This window comes from Phalacrocorax carbo, chromosome 6 (genome assembly GCF_963921805.1).
Source record: "Phalacrocorax carbo chromosome 6, bPhaCar2.1, whole genome shotgun sequence".
NCBI lineage: Eukaryota > Metazoa > Chordata > Aves > Suliformes > Phalacrocoracidae > Phalacrocorax > Phalacrocorax carbo.
In genome coordinates this window covers 3,699,513-3,725,337 of record NC_087518.1, presented here as the reverse complement: position 1 = coordinate 3,725,337, position 25,825 = coordinate 3,699,513, and the positions used below count along the sequence as shown (strand labels likewise).

At 41.6% G+C, this 25,825-nt stretch overlaps 1 protein-coding gene across 1 annotated transcript in view; it reads left to right on the top strand.

Moving 5' to 3' along the window:
* LOC135313793 (contactin-6-like) overlaps nucleotides 1-25,825 on the top strand; it is an 83,880-nt gene that overhangs the window by 20,592 nt on the left and 37,463 nt on the right. Inside the window, exons 3-8 of the mRNA XM_064453442.1 lie at nucleotides 4,641-4,844; nucleotides 6,477-6,579; nucleotides 15,251-15,435; nucleotides 17,978-18,114; nucleotides 21,522-21,651; nucleotides 23,447-23,597. Of these exons, the coding sequence (XP_064309512.1) occupies nucleotides 4,641-4,844; nucleotides 6,477-6,579; nucleotides 15,251-15,435; nucleotides 17,978-18,114; nucleotides 21,522-21,651; nucleotides 23,447-23,597 (910 nt within the window). The remainder of the gene's footprint in view (nucleotides 1-4,640; nucleotides 4,845-6,476; nucleotides 6,580-15,250; nucleotides 15,436-17,977; nucleotides 18,115-21,521; nucleotides 21,652-23,446; nucleotides 23,598-25,825) is intronic.

The following is a 25,825-nucleotide window of genomic DNA, read 5'->3' as shown; positions in this document are numbered from 1 at the left end:
ATTGATTTGAATTTGCCTGGGCTGAGGAAAGCACTGAAATGTTATATTCCCTAGACTAGTATATCAGGAGTGATTATCAGCTGCTCTTCTTTCCCAGCTGTGCTCTGAAAGAAAGTGCTCACAGCTGACAGGCACAGGCAATGCTCTCCTGCCTGGCCGAGCTCAGGACGTGCCCGCCAGGCAGTGCTTGGCTGGAAGGTGAGGTGGGGTTAACCTGCTTCTGGGGGCCTCTGGGATGAGGAGGGAGACTGACACCACATCGTCACCTGCCTTGGATTGGGGGAAAAAAAATCCCCAAACACACCCTAGGACCGCAGCACTGATAAAATAGCTCATGCTCTGACATATGCATAATGATAGTCTACATTGCTGTAATTATCCCTCTACTGACATGTAGCTCCTTTGAAGTACAGGCAGTTCTGTGCTCTCCAAGGCATCTTCTTACAGAGTCAATAACAGCATTGGGATCACTGTCTTCTGAGAGCAAACATAATTTCCCAGTGTTCAGTGCTCGAATATGTTAATTTGGGCTGAGACCAATCAGCTGTACATGTGAAAAGGGGTTGTAGTGTGATATTTGTTGTGTCGTAGCTAGGCAGAATTGAAAAAAAACTAGTTACCTGAAGGTGATTAATGTTTTCGAAGCCTGTCTTAGAAAACAGCTTGGCACACAGGTCTTAAATTAAAAAATTGTGGGTAAAAATTATATGAATAATATTTTATTATTAGTTTTTGTGAGCTAAATCCTGAAACTTTCATAGTGCTCTGAATTTTATATTGCCATTATTTGTAGGTCAAGATCAGAGGGATTCTCTCTGGGCATAAAACTCCATAAGGTTAGCAGAATGTTTTTGTAACCTAGGGGTAAATGATAGTATCTCTCTATCTGTCTTTGGAACAAGCTCAACTTTTGGTGTAAGCAATTTCCTTTAAAAGTTTATGGGGGAAAAAAACCCACCACAACCATCTGGGACCAAAGTCTGCTTATTTGGTCCGTATCTAAAGCACCACTGAGTAGGAACTCACCTGAAATTACGTGCACGGTGGCACCCTGTGATCTGTGCACATTTCCCTGGAAGGGGTCCCCTCGCCTTGCTACCCCACTACATCGTTTTACCTCACGTGTTTGTTTTTCTAAAACATCACATATTAGCCATAGTGAAAAGAGCAATAAGAAAATTGGACTAATTCATCTGGTATAGAAAAGTCTCTATTCCCTTACTTCAAGCATGGTTGATTTATCTTCAACACCATGTGAAAAGTGGCTACTCCAGAGAGAAAGTTACAGCCAAACAGGTCTATGCACAAAGGAAAAAATGAAACCGAGAGAAAAAAGGCCACGAAAATCTTTGGTGTCGATAATGGCTAGGACGTGCATAAGACCTTTTGTGCTGAAGCCCTTTCATAGCGGTCTCTGAAATTCAGTAATTCTGAGACTGTCACGGGTGTGTTGAAGTGTGATCCCAGCTGCTGTTTCAGAAACCCTGTGGTTAAATGGAAAACAACAAAAAAACACACACAAAAAAATTGCAACTTTATTTATTCTTCCATAAAATAGCTCGCAGCAGTAATTTTCAAGTTCATTTTAGCTAGACTTCATTAGCAGGTTACTATCTCTTTATAATTTCCCTTCTATGCCTCTAATACCTTCTGTTCAGAATTACCTTCAGCAGACTCTTCCCAGCTGCTGATTTACTCATGCAAATAAATGTAACCCTAAAAATGATGGCATGGGCCTTTCATCACTTTCTTTTGCTCATTCAGTGGGTCTGCTTCACATCAGATTTATTCAAAGTGACCCAAAATGGCAATGTTTAAGTAACGGTGGCTCCTTTTGTAACTCAGTGTTAGATTTTCTAGCCTGTTACATCTGTTGATGTTGTTGCTTAACTTTCTAAGAAAAGATATTGTGTAAGGGAGGTGCTGGTATTATGCCTTAGAAGAGAAAAAAGATTTGATCTCCATAGTTTGACTCCTTTCTCTTGAGATTTCATCCAACTCCCATTGAAGTCAATTAAAATTAGGGTTTCTACAGAGTTTAGAGGAGTTGAATTAGGCTCTAGGCAAGTGTGGCCTGCGGATTGGTGACGATGAACCTTCAGTTAGAAGAGCGGTGTTTATATCCCTCGTACTGGGGGGGGAGGGAATTAAATATGAAAAGGAGGAGCCTGAACTTGTTCCTGGTTAATGGGAAAATTCATCAATAGGCCCTAAGGCGGTGGAGTACAGACAAGGAGAGAGTAACAGAAACTTTGGAAAATGAAGTCAGCTGGAACCCCCTGAGAACTGAAATCAGGACAGACAAGATCTGGCTCTCTTTTATCGATTAATTAATTCACAGGCTGACCTCATGAAGCGTGTCTGTACAGCATAAAGTTGTTTTTAATGGAGTTTGGTTAGGATTCCATACTCTCTCCTACACAGAAAATTTAGCTGCATCAGCAGGTCCTACAGCTGGAATTTGTTTTTTGATTGCGTGCCATAAGATGGTTTGAAGGTCCTTCACAGGCATCCCTTTGGTGTCTTAGCAGGTATGGTGGTGCCTTGTTAGAGTGGGCCAGTGCTTTCTTCAGCCCTGTAATAGCCAGCCCCAGAATTGGACTTTGGGAAGGGAACCTTCAAACTGCTTTTTCCTACTTCTCTCGCTTTTTAAACGACCCCCAGTTTATCGTTAGATATGCTAACCTTTCATGACAGTGTGTGTGCCCAGCTATCGGTGGTTCAACGTTTCAGAGCAGTTCTGCACGTCAGCCCGTATATGCCTTTGTGTAGCTCTGTGCGAGGAGGAAGGCGAGGGGCCCAGCTCTCACAAAAGGGGCATCAGGGCACCAGCCCTCAGGTGTTCTCGTGGGATCTGAGGTTGCAGGTCCAGGCTATTTCTCCCACAAAACCCCAAAGTTTACAACGTACTGTTTAATCGAACATAAATACTGAAGATTTGCAGGGAAAATACTCTTCTTTGCAGTCCCCTAACTTGCAGGTTAGATCTTAAAAGTTAAGAGATCCTCTTTAGAGAGGAAAAAATCAGTTGAAACCAGAATTTTGCCCACACTAGTCACTTCGGTCTGTTTGTCCCGCCAGACCACACTCATCAAACTTTACGCCTGGAACAGGAACACACTCTGTCTCTGGAAGGTGTATCAGGTCATGCTACATCACTTATATCTAGCTACAGGCTGATCCTCCTTGTGGAAGAACCCACCCATCTCCAGATATTCTTCTGTAAAGAAATGCTTTAACCAGGTACCTAAATGTATGTGGACATGCAAATGTGAAAACATGGGGCTTTTATCTTGTGTGTATGCACATGCATATGTACACGCATGTGTTGTATTACACGGTTTTAGGGGTTGTTGCATCTTCTAGGTTTACTCTACTTCAGGAAAAAAGTTTAGCATTAAGCTGTAGTAAAACAGAGCCTATTGCAGGATTAAGCCAAGTATAGAAAGTGTCATCGATTGCTCCCTGGAGATGCATCATTTCTAATGAGAGTCCTAAAATGTTAGAAGATGATAACATAAAACTCCGCAAAACTACTGGAGTTTGCAGACTTATTACCATACTGTACCCGTGTTGTAACTGAGGGGGGGAAAGAAACGTAAATAATCTTTTTCAAATGGGATTGTTGATGGGGGAAATGTGTAAAAATGAAGCTGTTGGCAGAACACTTAGCTTATGAATTATACATTTAATTAAGGAAAGCTAAACTGGTAGATTTTGAAACTTCTGATTTACTGTGTCTTATTAAAGACAGAATTTCAGTCCTGCTCCTGCTGTTGGGCGCCGGCAGTGACGCAGAGCAGCCGCAGCGCGGGGCTGGCAGGACACCTCGGGCGTACCCGCGCCGCGTCGTGCCGCGTTGTAGGCGCCGAACCTGCTCGCTGCGGTACTGATGGCAGCGCAGCAAAGCCTGGCCACAAAGCCTTTCCAAAACGCAGGGTCCTTCCTTGGGTGGTGAGCTCACATGGACGTCTGCCCTTCCAGGGTAGGCTAGTCAAATCAATTAGAGTCGCCTAGACTATAGACATGCATTATTAAGGTATGCATGGAGAAACACTGTATGGAAAAAGATGGCAGAAAAGGGTTAGGAAGTCAATAGGACAGGAGGCATGGAGCAGATGTGAATATGGAAGATAAGGGGAAGGGTCAAGGGTGCAATAGGATCAAACATTAAATAATCTCCAAAATATTTGTGTGCAGCTGAGCTTTCCCTCTTCATGAGAGCTCATGGTAAAGCTCCATGTCACCAGTTTAATTTTTCCATATTCAGAGTAAAGAAAGGAGCTGTAACACTGACCAGCAATTTGCTCTCTGGATGTTCAGAGGGAAAGTGTTATAAATAGAAATTATTTGCTAAAACAGCTTTCTCATGGCATTGCAGCAGTGCCATTCCTACTTAAAAATAGGCTAAGTGAGAGAATGAAAAGTAGCAGGGGACGAAAACTTTTGTGACCTTCAGAAGTGGCTTGAAATGAGTTTAAAACTAAAGCAATGCTCACCTTGCCTTTGCTAATTTGTGCATCCCCAGGGGTTTGCCCTGTAACGGACTCGTTCTTTCAACTGGCAATATTGCGCTTAAGCACTAACGGGAAGCAGGTTATACTGGAAAGGATGCATGACCTATATCTGGTGTCTTCTAGGTTTGTCCTATGCATGGCTCTTCAACGATAATACCTTATATGTTCAGGAAGATCGTCGCCGCTTTGTTTCGCAAGAAACGGGGAATCTGTACATTGCCAAAGTAGAGCCATCGGATGTGGGCAATTACACCTGCGTTGTAACTAACCCTAAAGCAGAGCAAAGCGTGCAGGGGCCACCCACTCCTCTCACTCTCCGCAGCGATGGTAAGTTATCTGGGCTGCAGACGTGCAGCGCTGGGCTGACTGGTCCGTCTCCAGTTACTGCACATCGATAGGGCTATATGTCCTTGTGGACGTAAAAGGCTCCCAGTACAAAGTTGTGCAGTGGGATGTGATCCCACAGTTTCTGCGGGATTGATATGAGATTTGAACTGTCAGGGCAGGGTTGAGGAGATAAACATATGCAAAAAAAGCAGCGCTCAATATTGTTGAAAAATAGCAAGACAATGTCAAATGATGTGTTCATATTTTTCATCTCATGGATGCCTGTGTTGAGGTTTAGATCTGGAAAAGCTTTGTAAATTTATAATCTAGGTATAACTCAAATATTAAATCTAAAAAGCTGTCTTAAAATACGTCGTTGTGGTGAGAAACTGTCCTGCACATACACAAATACCTTTACGGCAACGCTTCTAATGAAATGTTCACAGCAAGAAATATATACCTGGGAAATCTCTACACAAAGTTTGTTTTGTAAGTTTGCTCACCTAGATTGCAATATACTTGTGCTGTTTGCAAAGCAGCGGCGGCACCCAGTGACACGTCTGTACGGAGTTAGGCTTCCAGGGTGTATCAAAACTCGACTGTGCGTTATAGGATAATACTTCCACTGTGAGACTGTGCCGCTTTGTGACATAAACAGGTCACCCGAAAAAAAAGTTATAGTTCCGCAGCTCAAAAGTTAATAATTTGGTACAAACTATGATTGTAAACGCTTAAGGTCTTTTCTCACTATTTTTCTGCCTTTTCATCACTCAATTGCTTTTCTCAGAAGCATTTGATCAGTCTCTTTATTTTCTCCCGTTCACCTTGGTTTGGGTCCTAAACAGGCAGTGGGGCAAATTGTATGTGTGATACTGGCCAGATCCCTGTTAAATATAAAATAAGAATCGGCTCGTTTTCAGTGTGGGATCTGGGCAAAGACACTATGTGCTGGAAAATATCGGATTCATATTCGTCATTACCATCGCAATGAGTTACACTGAAAGATGCTTGTTTAAGTTGTTCGGCTAAAAGTTTAGTTTGCTAAAGCAATCCCAAACCTGCTGCAAAATCAAATGCCCTAAACTGATACTGGATTGTCTGTGGTTTGTCAGATGTTCAGCCAGATTTTCAAATGTGATAATTACACCAGCCTTTCTCAAGTCTGGAGCTCCCCTTTGGGTGTTTTAAAGAAGTTTTAAGTGTTTTACGAGTATTTTGGACACAGAATTCCACCACTCTCTCTTGCACCCAGAGTTTATCCGGTGTCCTGGGAAGTGACCAGTGTTAAAGGCATTGCTTGTTGACACCCCTTCACAAGAGGTGTGAGCTCTAAGTTATCTCTGTAACCATAATGCACAAGCAGAACATACTTGTACATGAAGAGCTTGTGTGAAGTCACGCTCCTCAACTCTCAGATGCACAGACCTCACAAATTTCACAGAAGCTTTCAGCGTAGGACTGAGTTTTACCCAGCAGGCTAAGCCCACTCCATAGACATCGCATGTTGATTGCCACGGGTGGAACATAAGGCTCTAAGATTGTTAACGCCGTCCTTTCTTTTACACTGAAATTCTGTTGTACTAGACAGGTCTGAGGCTCAACTGGAGTGCTAGCTGTTTTGATGTTCAACAGGTGTGATGGGGGAGTATGAACCAAAGATTGAAGTACGTTTTCCAGAAACAACATATGCTGCGAAGGGCTCATCTGTTAAACTGGAATGCTTTGCCCTTGGAAAGTAAGAATTTTGGGTTTTATTAAAATGTGGGTTCTAACACTGTTCTACAGTGAGAAACAATGGTTCTTTCTAATTTGCATCGTAGAATTTTTTTGGTCAGAAAGTGAATTTATAAACCTTACTTTTTTAACCTTATCTTGATTTGATTGTCCCTGTGCAATGTGTTCACAAGGAAATAAGAAAACAATACCATGACTGAGGCTCACTTGGTTGTAGCTGGGAGGCAGGGAACCAGAACAAAGTCTGTATTCCCTGAGAGTTTTACTCTGGGGTGAGACCTTACTTCAGGTTACAGCACTCAGTGCTGTAACTGCAAATTCACATCCAATCTGCATCAGAACAGGAGTATTTTTCTGCATGACATCATTATTAAGAATGAAACCTGGGGAAACACGCTGTGTTTGAAGACTGCCTAGGATGGATCTAACAGATTCCCACGGCTCTCAGCACCTGCTTCTCTGAAGTGGTGCTGAGGAGCCCTGGGAAGCCCTAGCAGTCACCCTTCCTGCTAAAATCTACAAATTTATTAGGCTTGCAGTCAGCGGCATTTTTCCTGGGCTGCTTACACTGTTGTATTCATTTGCAGAAGTAGTAGTGCATTCAAACAGCAAGGGGTGCTCTGTATTCAAAGAGCAGATGGTTAACTGAACAAGTGTAACCAGCCTACGAAAACTAGTCCTTCCAATGAGCACCCGTTTTCCCTGGAAAAGCTAAAATAACCTTAGATTGTTGACCTCTATTTAGTTTAAGTTCACTTTGGCAATCCGTTTTAAGGCTGTAAGCTTTTAAAGTGTTTAGAGCTTTCCCAGAGGTTAAAAGCCTGACTTGCAGACAACACAAATTAATCAAATGTTCCTCTGGAACCTACGCTGAGAAGTAGAAAAATAAAGCAAATAAAAAGTTAATAAGATGGGAAATGGCCTTCCCTTTCAGATGAGATTTTTATATAAGCTAATCTTGGGGCTTATTTTTGTTTAAGGGTGAAGAATATTTCTACAGAGCCGTATTCAGAGGCATATACATTTTTTTTTGGCCCAAAACAAGTACCAGACTGGAACACTCCTGCTAAAGCTGACTTTCCTTTCCAAATACTGTCAAGCTACTTCTCTTTAAATACCTCCTTAATTGTGTGTGAGTCAGTGCAGGCTTTACATATCAAGTTGTCATTTCATATTTCCATCTGTTGCATGGAAAGCATTTAACAATGATACACTGACTGCATGAAAGCGTTTCAAAAACAGAGTAAACGATGTACAAAACAGTGCATTCTTACCGAAGGGGTAAGGATGGGTCATGTTAATGTGGCACACAGGCTTTGCCATTTTAAAAACACCTTAAGGAGAGGAAAAAAAAAGTGGACTGAAAGGGCACATGGATAATGAAATCCTTCAGCGAGCACAGTACCTTCTATGCTGTGCTTAGGAAATGGAATAGCTGAGAGGGTTAATGAAGCTTTAATGTACATTTTCTTCTTCATATATAGGGCTGCAGCTGAAATCAGTGCTGCTATACTTCCCTGGAGTTATACTGAGTAAATACCAATGATCCATGGGCAGAAATCCTTTCTTCACAACTTTTTTTATCGCACCAGTAATGGACATCTAGTTCGGTGTATGTATTTGAGAGGTCCTGTTTGTGAGTAAAGCCTCTTTAGTAGCATGGCTAGAGAATTTCTCCTCTCTAGGTTTTTTTTCGATAGGTTCAATGTCTCAGACAGAACCGCACTGTTTTCAGTCCGCTTTTTTTCCTCTCTGAACAGAGCTTTGAACCACGTTCTCGCTAACATGTCAATCAGTGAAAAAGTTTTATTTCAGAGCTGGCATTTGTATGTGAATAAAGAAAGAGAAACAGATCGCGGGTGAAATACTCTTAACTTATTAGATAAGGCCAGATTTCTAAAGGTATGTAAGTGATTAGTGGTATTGTTAAAAGCTTGAAGTTTTCTACCTCCAGCTGTTTACAATTGTAGTGAGGCACATATAAATGCAGCAGTGTGGCCATCTGCACCTTTAGATGCCTAAATTCCACTAAAACACTAGCCCCTACTATTGTCTGTTTATGTTAAAATCAATTCAGCTCAACATTTGTTGAGCTATTTCTCTGATCTGCCACAAGCGCTAATGGTTATTATCTCTCTTGGATTTCAGAACTGCTTTCCCATTATCCATAATTTTCTATATTCATACTGTTAGTCCACTGGTTCAGACAATGCTGTCAACCACTACTACCTCTGTGCTATGAATAACAGAAATCTTTCACATCTAAGGTAGTTTATAGGCAACCTGCTGTGGTTTTGGTCTCCAGAAGTCTTAAATGAAAGTACTTTCATGGTATTTAGAGAAATAGCGTCTCTTTTCTATAGGGAACAGCAAATCGTACCTATTGGACCTTGCTCAAAAAACACTTCCACATTTAAAATGCAAGTACCAGAGGCCAGACTTATGGTTGAGTTTTAAGATGCCTTTTTACCTGGGGGAACTCAAAGCCACCTAACTAGATACTCCTTCAGCCAGGCTGCGGGGCACCCAGAGGTAGGTGTATTCCACATACCTCTGTTGCAAAGCTCTCTTTTTGCATTTTATATGAAAATATTGTGACTGACTCTCACAAATGGTCTTCTAGCCCAGTCATGCTTGTTTTGAGGAAAATAAATATGGGGGGGGTGTTGTGGTTTAACCCCAGGAGGCAACTCAGTCCCACAGAGCTCCTCGCTCGCTCCCCCCGGTGGGATGGGGGAGAGAATGAGAAGAGTAAAAGTGAGAAGAGTCATGGGCTGAGATAAAGACCGTTCAATAGGAAAAGCAAAAGCCGCGCACAAGCAAAGCAGAGCAAGGGATTCACTCCCTCCCTCCCACGGGCAGGGGGTGCTCAGCCATCCCCAGGGCAGCAGGGCTCCATCACGCCTAACGGTGACTGGGGAGAACAAACACCATCGCTCTCAATGTCCCCCTTCCTCCTTCCCCCAGCTCTATGTGCTGAGCATGTCGCCATACGGTGTGGGACATCCCCGGGGTCAGCTGGGGTCACTGTCCTGGCTGTGCCCCTCCCGGCCCCTGGTGCCCCCCCAGCCCCTCGTGGGTGGGGTGGGGTGAGGGGCAGGAAAGGCCGTGACTCCGTGTAAGCCCTGCTCAGCAGGAACTGAAACACCCCTGGGGTATCAACGCTCTTTTCAGCACAAATCCAAAACAGCCCCACACTAGCTGCTGAGACGGAAATAAACTCTCTCCCAGCCAAAACCAGCACAGGGGGTCAAAGAGTCAGTATTTATTCCTGGGAAGAGGGTCTGGAGGGATGGGTCCCAAATGGACAACAGCTTTTGGGCCAGCTCTTGCCTGTGAATCCTGTTTTGCAGAACAAAGGCCATGAATAGTTGAGAAGTTTTTGAAGAGTAAATGAGCCCTCAATGTGATGGAAATACAGGTGGGCAAAAAGGAATGTCAGTAGCATGCAACTATCTGATGATTGGCATGGGGAATCTAAACAGGCAAAAAAATGTACATTATACTTCATTCTTTAAAAGAGGGAAAACCGAAATATGAAATAGTAGCTTGACTATTCCAAATACTGAAGCCTGTGGCAATTTAATAGAAGATATGAAACTTTGTGTTCTGCACTAATATTCATTATTTTGACAGTGTTTAATACTTTGCTAGTATTAAAAGTCACGTTTTGGATCAAGCTATATTAATCATGCCACAGATCTAAAGTATTGTTCACTATGTCTTCGGGGGGATTGAGCACCATGGAAAGAGTTACATTCAGTTGGGTTACTGTGCTTCTTTTCTCTAGATTTCTTCCAAAATAACTCTCTTCTGTTGCACAAATAAGAATAGTTTCTGGAATGAAAATAAGCAAAGTCGTTTCCAAGCCTGGTGCATACATTTATTAAAGTCTATCTGTGTTTTCCGTTTTACTCCATTCTCTTCTCAAAGATAGGGAAATAATCTGTTCAGAATCCCTGCAGATGGGCTATTGCCAGCTGAGGTTGTAAAAAGCATATGTGAATAATATAAAACAGGATTTCTTTCAACCCAGAATATTGATTTTTTTCATGGGAAGACCCCCACATACTCCTGTAAATGTATTCAGGGAAGGGTTCTTCTAGAGGCTGTTAGTATGAGTAGATAATCACACGTCTACAAGTGAGTTCCAAATAACAATCTTTACTAAACTTACATAAAAATACCAGGCTTCACTTCTTCATTAGATGGCTATTCTAGTATATTCTCAAGGAGTTTAAGTAGGAGGCTGTGAAAGGATCAATTACAGGACTCTAAAATCATATACATATATATATATGACTGAGTCCTGCCACCACACGTGGCAGTTTGCTTTTTCCAGCCCACATTCCTGATAGAGCTAATACCTTCAGGTTTGTACTTTGAGGGATGAGCAAGCAGCTGTGGAAGATCCTTTCTTGCACAGTTAGGGTGAGTGGCTTGTGACCACAGGAGAATGAGATGAAATATCAGGTTTCAGAAGACTCTGCCTCTTTGCTGTTTCCTGAGTAATATATCAGGATGATTAGAAGCCTGAGTGCTTTAATTATCGTGCCCCTTGGATCCTAGTTCTTCCTTGTGTCAGCAGTTGATGCAGACATGATAGCAGCTTTCAAACCTCACCTTTGTCTCATTTGTTTAACTGGGCACGGTCTTTGTTATCGAAGCTGGAGATTTAATTTTATTGTGAAGTGTCCTCGGACGCGTAGGACAAAAGATGAGGCGTTGATGCAATGCATCATGTGGCTGCCGAGTCTTTGCTGCAAAAAGGTGGAACCTTCATCTTGGTGCGGGCAGTAATGCTGCAGACAAATTAATTTCGTGTTCAGTGTGACAAGAGTTGTCACAAACCAAAAATATTTTCCATCGCCTTTTCTTTCTGAGTTAGTAACTTATGGCTTTGTGATTCTGCTGCCTGTATGGGAGTATATAAATTAAATTAGTACTCCTAGTACTCTGAAGGTTTCAAATAAACTACAGATTTATGCACAAAGACACTGTCATATTTATGCACTGTTTTCTTACTCAGGTGAAAGCAAGACTTTGTCTATGAAGCGTAATAAATTTGAAAAGTGTACTTATTGTTTTTTTTACATATTCCAAAACTTTTTAGCTGCAAGCAGTATCTGTTTTAATCTGGTTATCGGTAGCGACTAAATGAAGACGACGACTCGCCCATTGCGGGACCACCCCAAATCTGCATGGGAAGGTACTTGCCTGTGTAGCAATATCAGATACTGGCCTGCAATAGAATACGATTATGCCACATAATCCTACAAATTCATAAGGCTATATTTGTTAAACTAGGTTTTGTATACACTTATGTTATACCTAAAGGACAGTTTCGTTTAAAGCATCAACTTGTAAAATAGATAACTTGTTACAAAAAGCAATTTAACTGAAGTAAATTTTAAATTCAAAATCAGGGTCTTTTTTACCTTGAAAGGTTTCATATGGCCTGTAGTAATCGTTGCTGTTAAGCAATTTGGTTATAAAAATGTAAACTAACATGAGAAGAAGGTGAAACCAGGAAAAAACCACCATCTTCTGCAAAATACGGTAACTGAAATGCTGGAAAGCCTGTGATAATGAGGTGTCAGCAAAGGCACCGAAGAAATGCACAACTTCTCAAGCTGCTGCGGTAACGAAGGTCCTTCCTGTGGCTGATGGCCCATGGCTGAGCGATGCATCCTCCCGCAGTCTGCTCGTGTAACCTGTGGCTCAGGCTGACGAGGAGCTGCTGTCCTGATGAATGAATTCCCTCTGCTGATAAAACTAGGCCACTCGGTGCAAGGCTCCCTGGCAGGAGAACAAAGTGCTGTTAAGTATTTATTGCAATTCTGCATTTAAACACAGCAAAGTTGATGAACCAAACTCTGAGGTTTTCATGCCATCCTGCTACGGTTAACATCGGAGGGAGCACATTTCAAAAACCCTTGTGTGTGGCCAAAAATGAGGCGAGTTTGCCCTGAAACATCCCCAAGGATGTCATTATAAGTATGTGGTGTGGGTAAGGAAAACAGGACAGCATCTTCAGCTCAAACCTTGGTAAACTTGACTTGACAAGTTGACAGAAGGGGCCTTTTTCCACAGAGCCCTGCCTCTGGCCTTGGTGTCAGCGCAGACTTTCCTTATTCATGAATAGTCAGTACTAAGAGAAAACAAATGGCTAATACAATAGGAAATATTTAGATGAAGCATTTTCAGGTAGTGGAGCATGAATGAATGCATCTAATTTTTGTTTTTCTTCTCCCATATGGCGGTTAGTTTCTTTTAATCTGTTAAAAAAAAAAATGCAGAAGAGATGCCTTTAAAGTAGGTAGTTAAATGCTTCTGGCATTCAGCACACTGCATGCTTCTGTTATGCAGTAGCTATTCACCCACTGTTTAATATGCAATAGTATTTTAGAAGCCAGCCATGCTCTCCTTCGTGTCGTCAACAGTCTGTATCAATCTACCCCAAGACTGCAAAATACCTCCCGTTGTTTCCCTGGTTAGAGCAAGGGAATTGTGGGACAGACTTATTCTGCATGAGAGCTGCATTTCTTTCAAAATAATTAAAAAGTAACCTGGTTTCCAGGAGTTCTGCATGAATAATGTCATGCAAAGTTTGTGGAAGAGACAGCACCTTTTAACAGACCAACCAGTGTATTGGAGAAAAGCAGACAAGCCCTTCCAAAGTTCCTAGTAAGTTTGCATCTGAGATAGATTTCAGTCTCATAGTGAAGAGCAATTAATAAAGGTGGCGATAGCAGCTTCTGTTGTCTGAAAAGGTTTGGAATTTGGTCTTGAACCAAAACGGGAAATTGAAGAACAAAATCTCAGTTGTTCTTTCCAGCTCTTTCACTGGTTAATGGTGTCTGACATGTCCCGGTCTCTCTCATAGTAAATAGTTCAGCTGAATTTGAGCAGTCGTGCAAGAGTCAGAACTTCTGTGTGTATAAATTGTGTGTGTACGTATATACGAGTTACCCATATATACACATACGAGTGCAGAGTTTATTCCAAAATCTGGAATATTCCACACCATTTTCACAGGCAGCTCAGTTATGATGGAAAATGTAAGGGAGCTAGAGAAATTACTACGCTGCTTAAACAGCTCTTAGAGATCCCCCAGTTAAATTTATGCTCTCGGGACTGTGATTTTCTGTTTTACAGAGGAGGGGAAAGGGCAGCCCGGAGGCTCCCTTGCCCAGCCGAACTCCCACCAGCACGAGGAAAATATTTGCAGACTTCCAGTGCACCCATCCTATCTTTCAAGCTTAAATGCAGAACTAAGCAAATTTATGGGCTTGTTATTTTTTTGCATGCTAGAGTGGCCCAGCTGTAAATTGTCCTGTACATAGTCTGTTTCTGTGGATTTTATGTTTGTAGTTACTCTATTAACACCTGCCCAATGGTTTAATCTGTGTAATTTGCTGAGTACTCGCACTTCTCCTGGGTCCTGGTTCTCCCGGCTTTGGGTGAAATTGTGAACATTGTAGCCACACGGACTCAAAATGTAGAAATTAGGCCTAAACTTACCTGTCTTAAGTAATTCTTCCATTCTGTATTTGTGACTTGATTTCTTTGGTCAATAAACAAAGGTTTGAAGCAGGGATCTAAATAATTTAAGGTGTAAGCAGTTACAGCCCCTGTTAGAAAGGAATAAATAGGTTGTAAGTCAGCAGTGCAGGCCAGGGACCTTGGGGACTGGCAGACAAGGGCAGTGTGTGCTTCCAACTCCCATGGAAGTTAGGTTTTCAAGTTCAGTACCGAGTGTTTGCTGTTGATGTTACTTCCAGTGGAAAAGAAGTCAGCATTTAGCCAAAGCCTCTGTAAAAAGCTGTTCAAAATGTAACTGCTCGTCTGCTTAGAAAAAGCAGCTGACTTTAGTTTGCAAAAACAGAAAGCAACTGTGAAATCCAAGACTATTAATATTTCAAAGTGTTTTGGTGACATAATAGATCATGAAAGTCAGGCTTGTATGGTTTCTGATATTACTAGAAATCCAAGAAGTATTTATAGCTGCCTTCACATTTGACTATTTTTTTTATTGTATAGAATACATTGATCCAAATAAAAATGAAAATGATAGAAGCTATGAAAACATGAAACAAGAAATATTCTTTTTTGTCTCTACCTCCTTTCAGCCTCAATGTCTCATGCTTTCCACTTCCTTGCTCAACTGTCTGCCTGCCCTCCTCTACCCTGGCTCCCATTTTTCATACCTAGATTTATTGGTATTTTTAGGTCCTTTGAATTCTTGTCCAATATTTCCTATTCTGAGGAAATTAGGTTCCTCTAATGCTACAGGGAATTTGTTTGCTCTGAAAACCAGTCAATAATTCAGTGCTTCTATGGTGTTTATTTGGACTTCCAAAGTCATTCCTGCAGTGTCACAGCATTGCAGGTCTGAGCCCTAAGTAAGAGTTACTGTGGGGAAAATCCAAATTGGCCAAAGAAGCAATCATAGAATTGACTGAGGACTTCATCTCACTGTTGGATTGTGCCCCTAAATAAATCGGACAGGTTATAAAATCTCAGTCATATGAACCTCTGTATGTCACGCTTAGAAACAGAAATAATTTCTTTTTAAAAATGTTATTACTCTTATGAAAAGATTTCACATTATCTTTTCACTGCTATAACAGACGCTCTCTCTTTTCCTCTAATGAAATACAATTATTTAGTCCTGTCCCTAGTATTAGCTGGAAGAGGTCTGATGGAAACCCATTGGCAAAGAAAATCGAACACAACAAAACCAAAGGAGTTCTTGAAATCCCAGATGTTCAGCAAGAAGATGAAGGCTCTTATGAGTGCATTGCGGGAAACACTCGGGGAAGAAACATTGCAAGAGGTCAATTATTTGTCTATGGTAAGCAGATGGATTAATTTCTTCATATTTTTTTTTTTTTTTACAGAGCATGATGGTGTTCAGATGTATTTTGTAGATGAAGTCTATTAGCCCCTTACTGGAGATACGAAATGTAGTTCAGGTTAAGCGGATTAAAAAATGATTGGAGGTCTGCAGTGACCTTCACTGAATTACATCCTCAGCAAATAAAGATATTTTGCATTAAAACTCAGATTGAAAATGTGGGCTGTGCCTTGATGAAGTTGTAAAGGTTAATACGAGGCAGAAAGAAATCCCTGGTACATTTACATGAAACATTAAGGGCAGGCAAAAAGATTTACTCTCAATAGCTCACAGCAGCACAAAGCTGTGCTGCCCCAGATGCAGATCAGGGAAGGATTCATGAGGGTTTGCTTCATGCGAGGGATTATTTCACCTCTTATTCTAGCCGAGCTGTATTGCTCCATAAACAGGCGAGGGCAAAGCAGGGGAAACTCATTCCACTGCCTCCCTCTCCTTCCTCCTTGTCTGAAAGTGGAGGACAGTATTTCGGTGAAACTGCTCTCCCGTTCCTTTTCCCTTCCCGCATGCATTAATTTCCTGTGATCCAAGTCACACATGATGGTCCCTCGTAGCCAAGGTGAATTACAGGCTCTTGAGTTCCACCGTTGATACCCAGGGAAAGCAACATATTTTGACATGAATAAGGAGAGAGATCTTTTTCTTTACCTCATAAATCTTTCAAAGAGAAGGAAAAGAAAAATGAAATGTAAGAGTGAGGAAAAAAAATTGCAGAAAGCTAGACTGAGCCTACAATTAACATCTCTTGAGAAGACCTTGGCAAGTAGTTTTATTTTTTTTTAAGTAAACCTCTTCTAATGAAGAAATGCAGGCTTTGCTGACAAGCTACCCATCTCCTGCAGCCATGGCTAATATCAAGATATATGCCAGGAATAGAGCAGTCTGCTGCTGTTCTGAATATTTAATTATTTCTTTGCTTTTAGGGGGTTATTTTTGTTCTCATTGCTCACTAATTTTTGCAGAACATCAATCAAGCCGTTCCATTAAAATTAAGTTCAGTAGATTACCTGGACATGATTGATAACAGCATAGGCAATTACAAAATTATGATCAGTTAATACAATCTAAAACAATGTGCTTATTAAATGTGCTTTGTAAATTAATTAATAGCCGTCCATAGTGAAATATATAAACAGCACTCATGAAGCTTTTGCACAAGACTTTTTTTTTTTATCATCTTAGGAGTGGACTGGTATATTATCTACATAATTGACTTTCTTTTGCTTGATTTCTGTGCTGCGGTGGTTTTGCTCTGTAGGCAGCCTGTCTCTAGGAAATAGGTTTTCTTTCCTGAACACTGTCTGGTGCTTTGTGCGTGATACCTCGATCCCACGCCTTACGGTCTGAGGGCAATAAAACTGACATGCAGTTAGAATCACTTTCAAGCACGGTGAGCTCTATCCCAAACACTTTCCCATTCTGGGAAGCGACTCATTGGCATTGTATTAATCTAGTGGTGGACAACCTCGAGGTGCTTTGTAGGGGCAGAGTCATGGGGTACCCACAGGGTCATGCTGTAAGGGAGGCTTTTTAGTAGCTTGTTCTGCTAGTCTCACAGGATAATGATTCTCTTCCTAAAATTAAATTGCTTTGTGTAAGGATTACGCGTGTGTGTTTATATACATACGGAGACTACAGCAATATGGTTCAATAACCCAGCCAAAAATCTTTCATGGGATGTTAAGACACCAGCCACTTATTCTAGAGGCAGAGGGATGCAACCTAGCACCTCATTTGCATGTGGCTTTGGTCTATCCCAAAGTTAGGCAGGTGCTAGTCGTTCTCCCTAGGTCTCATATTCACCTGTATACTGACAACTATTTGAAATGTCAGCCTGCCTCAATCTAACCCCTGCTCAGCTCAGTCCCCGAGTACTCAGCTGGATGTTTAGAGCTTGTGTGGGATTCTTGGAAATTCTGCTTTTAGGCAGTAATGAATTTATGTTAACGTGCCGCAAGTATTCAGAAGGTGATGTTCTAATCTGAGTAGCCCTAATCCCTTTGCGTGTAGTGTTTGTGTTGTAAATTACAACCAAAGAGCCCACGGTCTGAACCCAAGGTCTCAGGTATGTGGGTAAAACAGAAGGGTAGTATTTACAGTCCATTATTTTTGTTACCTGCTGACTCATTTTTGGTACACAGATACTTGAGAGGAGGACTGGTTTTTAGAAAGTAGGGGTCTCGGTGCTTTCAGAGACCATGCCCAGAATTCCAGGTATCTAAAATCACTGCTTCTGCAAGTTTTGGTCATAAAAATGAATAATGCCTAAACTGAAATTCCCCTCCACTAGCCACTTGATCTCTAACATTTTCCCAAGTCAGTCCCAAAGTTTAGTGCTAGGGAATTGTGCAGAATTCGCTTGCAAGATAATAATGTGTTGGACAAATACTAATTAGCCTCGCTCAGTTCATTAATTAATGGCAACGTACCTCCAGCGAAATAATTTTTCTCCTGCTTAAGATGGTTTGTGTATTCTTTTCAGCACTCCCGGAATGGGATAAAAAAATCCAGAATGCCTTTCTGTCTCTCTATGACAGTTTATTTTGGGAATGTAAGGCAAAAGGAAAACCAAGCCCTTCCTACACTTGGCTAAAAAATGGCCAGCCACTCATGTCAGAGGTAAGGCTCCTGTCATCTGGTTTGCTTGCTTGCTCATCATCTTTGTTTCTTATATGATTTAGTCATGGCATTCATTTTACAATGTGTTACCTTTTTTCCAGAAATTTTATTAAAGGTTAACATATCAAAATAAATGTAACAGCACAAACTTTTTGTAACACAAAGCCTTGGTTCTTGGAGCTCATCTTTACTTAAAATATATGGTATGCCCAGTTTATATATAAAGAAATACACCAATTTCTCCATATGATTTATCTTACAGAGTGTCTAATAGCTACAAGATATGGCAGTAGGTATGGATGGATTTAAAAATAACAATTATAGTTAGGGAAAGAAAGCTTTGTCCAGAAACATTGAACACATTTGTAGACATAATCTGTAATTTGGGAAACTGGATGCCAGTTGACTGTGGAAGAGTGTTTCAGAGCTGGCATTGCAAACTGATCAGCCTGTTAACTTGCACTTTTCTTCTGTTTCTGTTCTTAATCTGTAGGCCGGGTGGGCCTTTGGTCTCGTGCAGTACGGCCATTCTTGTGCTGTTAATCCTTTAACTGAATTAATCAGCTCTGAAAATCAGCTAATATTGAGGTTAATGCTTTCCTGGCATTACATGGAGGAGTAATAGACTAAAGAAAACCATATGAAGTTATGAGAAAAAGGTGAATAAGTGAAAAAACTCACTCAAAGGAAAAAGAAGGACCAGGTGGAAAGGAAAGAACTGAAGTGGTAGGAGTGCAGGAGGAGAGGGGGGATCAACTGGAGCTCAAACATTTAAGAAACCTGACCAGATACTTATGCAGACAGTTCTTTGACAACGCAGCTTTGTGTCTTTCCAGGCAGTATAATTATACTTCCGTGGTGGCCAAGCTTTGGCACATCCATCTTCCAATCTTCAGTTGTTGGCGACCTCATGGAGAATGACTTCTGTGGCAAGAGAGTCTCTGCTGCATTTGCATTCTGCTGAGGCCAAGTTTTCCTTTTTATTAAGCATCTATTCAGCATCTGGCGGGCATAAAATGGCATGGCTCATCTGTAACGCAGTCTTACTTGGTGGGAAAAAAATAATACTGTGATTAATTTCTGTCTAGCAAGAACAGATACGGAATCATTTCCAAAACATATGGGGCAAATTAGCACCTGCTGGGTTGCAGAACCAGCACTTGTTTGACTTAGTAGCACTTATTTGAAGCAATTGGAGGGGGGGTCCAGTCTTCCATATGATTTTCTGCTGGATTAGTCCTAAACAGAGGTTAGCCAGAATTGACTTGGATTGCGGTTTTTCTGAACCTGATCGTTCTTCTCATTGTCACCTCTCCCTAAGCAAGGTTATCTAGTTTCTCTCTCTTTGAAGACAGTGATATTTAGAATCTGTCACTCTTCAATTCCATAGTCTGAATAAAAAAGAATAAACCACTCTATAGACATTTTCAACCCACATTTTCACAGTACTTAGTGTATTGTAAATGGGATACTTTAGGCAACAAAATGCTGAATGTTATTGCTCAATGGACAAAATGGATAGTTTGGAGGTGAAAGTACAAGGGAGGTGTAATAAAATATTCAGTCTGTCACAGCACCCTGCTTGTTGGAAATATCACAGAAAGAATACCTTCCAGGCACTTTCCACCTGGGGGCTGATTCTGAGGATATTGTCTACTCTTTGTCAAACCTTTCTCCTGACCCACCTAGCTGGTCATCTCTGCATTATTCCTGCTTGTGTACATGGTGTGCTTTATTCTTCTCTTTGTCCGCGTAGCTCAAAAGAGCCAGCAGAGAATGGCGGGGAATTCGGCATGTGTATGAAACACGAGTGTTGCTTCAGAAGGGGGTTTTATATTCAAAGGCTGTTTGTAAAAATAGAATGCATTAGGAGGATAGCAAACAGCCTGAAGGTAAAACTAAGTATGCAAAAGATATCTGCAGCGAGAGCCTCAAAAAAAATTAACAGTGGATAAGTGATGTAGTGTTGTTAATTAGCCAGCAATACACCAGCCATAGAACCGCAGGCTGTGCTCTCATCAAATTTCCAAGCTAAACAAGGTTGGTCTGGGTCAGATCTTGGTTGGGAGACCTCCAAGGAAGAGCCAGAGTATTGGAAAATAGAGCTGCGTGGCTCAATAGGTGGCACTCTCCCCTTTGCGAGCACCGCAAGAGAAATCCCACCCCCAACAGGCCACGCAACTGGCTTATCTGTGGCAACTGAGCAAGTTAAGTTATGTATGTTCAGCAGCTGACAAATACATTTTAGATGCTTGTAGCTGTTCGGCAGAGACTGTAATGTATACTCTAGCAATGTATGCTCCCATTACCGCTTCAGAGGCAGCAGAGCCAGACTAAAGGAGCAGCATAATAATAATAATAGTAATATCTGTTGTTTCAGATTTCCATTTGGTGATGGAATTTATATTCCCTGTTGTGGGTTTCTTCCACACTGATCTGTTTTGAGTAACATATTCTCTTCTCCTTCTCAGTGTTACCCTTTGCAGTGGAGCTATTATTCTCTCTGGAGGCTAGTAATTGTAAATTCACAGAGTATTTAGCTTTAAGTTATGCTTGTAGCACAAAACAGGCTTTTTTCTATTTGCCAAAAGAGAGGAAATAAAACTCCTTTTAATACACCAAAACCCAAGCTCTGCTCCAAATTTAACTACTGTGCAGTTTCCTCTATTTCAGCAGAATTGCACTGAAGGAACTCAGTGTGTACAGAAATTCAAGCCATGAGGAGCACGCTCTCCCTCTGATCTGAACAGCTGCCTGTGGGCTTCCAATAGGAATTTAAAAGTGTTGGCTTTCAGTGGAGCTTTTTCAGTGGCTCGTTTTTCTGTGACTTGTGGTCTGATGACATCTGAAATTTTTCCATTATTTGAGCACCTCTGTCTCCCGCGGAGCTTCTCTGATCATCTTAGATTATCATCATCAGATTCATCTAATCAGATGAGGGGCCATGCTTCACCGTGCCCCCAGACAGGGCTGCAGGTGCTGCTTCTCGGGAGCCGTATGGAAGATGCTCCAGGCTCCCAGTGTGGAGCAGCCAGGCCTGCCCTGCGGTAGCTGCTTCTGCGTCTGCTTCGTGGTGAAGCATACCCACAGATTCACAGCTCAGCAATGCAGAGAAACACATGCCGCAGCTGGTGCATCCGGGCAAACCCGCCCAAGGCAGTGACTCTGCACCACGAGCCTGGAGTTCTTCAGAAGTTTGAAGAGCTAAGAGGTCTGGAAACATAACCACTGTCGTATGGCCAAGGTATACATCTAATTTATGATGTATTCGTTCACATTGCTTCCAAGAAAATAACATTTCTGCTTCTGAATTGTGATCAGGTGCATCGGTGCGATACCAAAAATCTTTGGGATTGTACACTCATCGGCTCTGTCAACGTTTGTTTTGCTTGTTTTTCTTTTATCAGGAAAGAATTCAAATAGAAAATGGAACTCTTATCATACCTATGCTGAATATGTCAGACTCCGGCCTCTATCAGTGTGTGGCAGAAAACAAGTACGATACTATTTATGCCAATGCTGAGTTGCGGGTGATAGGTGAGTAAATGCCACTAGCATGAGCAGGTACTGAGTATAACGGGGCCTTCATTTGAAAAATTTGAAATCAAGGAATGAGTAGATTAAATTCCACCTTGGCAGTTCAAGTCTGTTGGTATTTCTCTGCTGCTTGCCCTTCATCACCCGTGTGTCATGTTTTATTTTTTACTTTTTATTTTTTATTTTATGACTGGTGTGGAGGAAAATTCTAATCCCATGTGTGGTCTTTTTTTATCACATACACACAATTTTAATGAATGCTGTTTCTCACTTAGTATTATGAGTTATTAATAGTTATTCTGCAGTTTCTAAAAGTCAATTTCAGAAAGTGGGAAAAACATTTTTAACTATAAACAGAGAGCATATGGCAAATATGTATATAAAAACAAATAACATATACCAAATAAGGTTTTTAATGATTACCAGAGCTGCACATAAAATTGAATTTTTTCATATATTTTAAAAAGTACTCTGCTACAGATATCCAAATATAAAGTTTGTTCCACAGCCAAATACTAGTGAAACCAGTAAAACACAGTCATTAAGAGCACCTGACTGTTGTACAGGTCTTGTGTTTTCTCCTCCAAGAGTGAATTTTCACATAAATTACTGGGCAAATAAACACATTTTCAGAAGACCTTGTTGGTTTATGAACAGAGGACGGTATTTTTAATTAAATATTCTAAATTCTGCAGGCAAGTACATGTGGCTGGGCACATGGGTCGGGGCAATCCCAAGCACAAATACAGGCTGGGTGGGGAATGGATTTGAGAGCAGCCCTGAGGAGAAAGACCTGGGGGCGCTGGTCGATGAGAAGCTCAACATGAGCCAACAATGTGCGCTCGCAGCCCAGAAGCCAGCCGTGCCCTGGGCGGCATCCCCAGCAGCGCGGGCAGCAGGGCGAGGGAGGGGGTGCTGCCCCTCTGCTCTGGGGAGGCCCCCCTGCAGCGCTGTCTCCAGCTCTGGGACCCTCAGCATGGAAAGGGCATGGGGCTGTGGGAGCGGGGCCAGAGGGGGCACAGAAATGCTCCGGGGGCTGGAGCCCCTCTGCTGCAAGGCCAGGCTGGGAGAGCTGGGGTTGTTCAGCCTGGGGAAGGGAAGGCTGCGGGGAGACCTTATTGCGGCCTTGCAGTACCTCGGGGGGGGCCTATGTGAGAGCTGGAGAGGGACTTGTTACAAGGGCATGTAGTGATAGGACAAGGGGTAATGGCTTTAAATGGAAAGGGGGTAGATATAAGGAAGAAATCCTTCACTCTGAGGGTGGTGAGGCACTGGCACAGGTTGCCCAGAGAAGCCGTGGATGCCCCATCCCTGGAAGTGCTCAAGGCCAGGTTGGATGGGGCTTTGAGCAACCTGGTCTAGTGGCAGGTGTCCCTGCCCATGGCAGGGGGTTGGAACTAGATGGTCTGTAAGGTCCCTTCCAACCCAAACCATTCTGTGATCAGGAGTGAGGTGTTTATCTTGCTGACATTGATCTGTTCAGGAACCTCATTTTTCATCACAGATAGACCCATCCTCCCAGTCTGCAGATAACCCTAAGGAAAGATTGTCAGAGCAGACAGCTTCCAGGTAGACTGTTTAGAAACAGCTTAAATAAGATTCAATAAATTCCATTCTTTGGTACTTAAATGTTTTTCACGTTTGATATATCTACTTTTGCAGAAACCTCAAACCCAAAGCAATTATTGGATTCACCTACTATGAAACTCAAAGAGAAGAATTTAGCAAGTTCATTTAGTAACTTGTCGACTGCATACTGTTCTGCTCTTCTTTCTTCTTACTTCTCTATTTTCAGCTGCAGCACCGGATTTTTCCAAAACTCCTGTGAAAAAAAAGTCTGTTGTTCAAGTTGGAGGTGAAGTTACAATTGGCTGTAAACCGAGTGCATCTCCCAGAGCAGTTATTAACTGGAGAAGGGGCTCAGAGGTTCTGCGCCAGAACAAAAGGTACCGTCATAAACCAGTCGCTGGATTGTTGTCTGTTTTAATCTCACTTAAGTATCAGCGAAACTCAGCTGACTTAGCATTGCTTTTGACAGCTCATCGACAGAAAACTTTGATGCCAGAGGCCTATTTGTCTTTAGCAGTGGCCATACAGTTCTGTAGATGTAAAGCTGACTGAGAACAAAGCCAAACTGAATGCACACGGGTAATTGTATGATACATACGTTTGTGTTCATCAGCAGTTAATTCACTGCAGCGCTATCAGAGCTGACTCTACCGCACGCAAAGCCTGAGTGAATCAGCTTCATGTAGGAGACATCAGGGGAGGCTTCAGGGAAGCAGAATATACCCCCAGGCTGTGGCATAATTGCTTCGCAGTTGTACAGGTTGTACGATAACCCGTAGCAGAATCAGCCTCCATATTCTCCATCTATTCTGTTTAGGCAGGATTTAGCCACTGGACCAGCGTACTGGTACGCTCCCTCACCAACCGCTGTTGGGTTGCCCGGTCTTCGGCAGGGCTTTGCTGACGTTTTGTCTGTAATGGATAAGAGTTTATTTGTGAGTTGCCACAAAACATCTACATTATTACACGCTAACGTCAAGTAAATGATAAAGCGTTAAAATCAAAAGCGACTTACTGACTTGAGTAAGTTGTGAATTGCACGTGCAGTATACAACCGTGATGGTATTTCCATAGACAAATGTAGACTGATGGATGAAATGGGCAACAGTGTCAAAGAACTGTAATCCTTCTCAGTATCTCTTTTAGTTTGCAAAAGTAACAGCAGCACTGTTTATCACATGATCATTTTCAAAGACTGGAAACAGAATCAGTAATTCATAAAGCTCTGGAAATTGAAGACCAGATTTTGCACACAGTACCAGTTTCTCAGGGAGGTTAGTTTGGGTCACATAAGACACAAAATAATCATAATTTGTTAAAACAACGTTATCCAAAACCGTGACACGCAGAAATATTTCCCCATCTCATAGTGCAGTAATGTCCAATACACAGCAAAGTAAATCGGAGAGGTATATGAGAAAGAAAGTGCAAATCTCAGAATTATTTCACATCGGTACTCACAATGAAACAGAGAAATTTGGGTAAGCAATCCATGCCACAGGGCACAGAAAACTTTCCATTTATTTTTCCCCTCCCTTTCACTAATGGCAGGGTTTTTTTCTGTTTAACAGCTCAGCTAATGATGAAGGATATTTTTTCTAGCTAGTGTGCTGTCAAATCTTTATTTGCATTTTGATTGTATGATCTATTCAACAAAAATGCCTGTTCATTCCGATTAGGCACAGCCTATCCCTTCAGTATGTAGAAAACAAGCTCAGCATACAGTTTGCCACAGGTAATCTCTGGATTTTCTGACACTGATGAGAACAAGAGCAAGGAGAGCGCTGCTTAAAACTTACAATTTGAATAGCTGAATTAAGCTTAGATCTTGAGGTTCTAGCACCCTGATATTCCCCATCTGATTTGCTTATTAAAAAATATTTGCATACTGCATACAGTATTTACTTGTGCTTCTGTATTAATTTCTAACAATAATTATAGGCACACTGTAATTTCTGAGCATCCCAGAAGGCCTTCAGCTGCTGAGCAGGAGTAAACAAAAGGAGCAGGATTTACACTGAGGCAAAGGGAGAGTGTTTAAACTCTCCATGTGCAAAACATTATTACCAGTGTGTCCACTGGTGCAAAGGAGAATTTATGAGGCTTTTTGATTATTAAATGACAAAATAGCTAATGCCGTGGTTTTAAAGAGGAGAAAATCACTCATCTATGCAGTATTTTTCCAAAGATCTTTGTGACAGAAAACAGAAAATGAGATAAGGATTTGTATGGCTGTAATTACAGTACACAGCTAATTAAGGCACTAAAATCATATGTATCTTTGCTCATAAAAAAGAGGAGGAATGTGCTCTGCCTTTCTCGATATATATGATTAAACCCTGACACGTCACATACAGATTAACTGTTTTAACTAAAGCTTTCCTTATTTCTGCTCCCATTTTATTGTGCAGCATTTATAATCTCTCTGGACTCTTTTACCACCCTTTTTTTTCTTTTTTTTTTTTAATATTTGGTTGAGTTATAAATGCTGAAAAAAAGGAAATACCAATCCCTTATGGTTCTGACAGCAAAACTGGGATGGACACATTACTAAATAAGTCAAACCACATAGGTTCTTCAGAATTATTTACACAAATTCAATCTT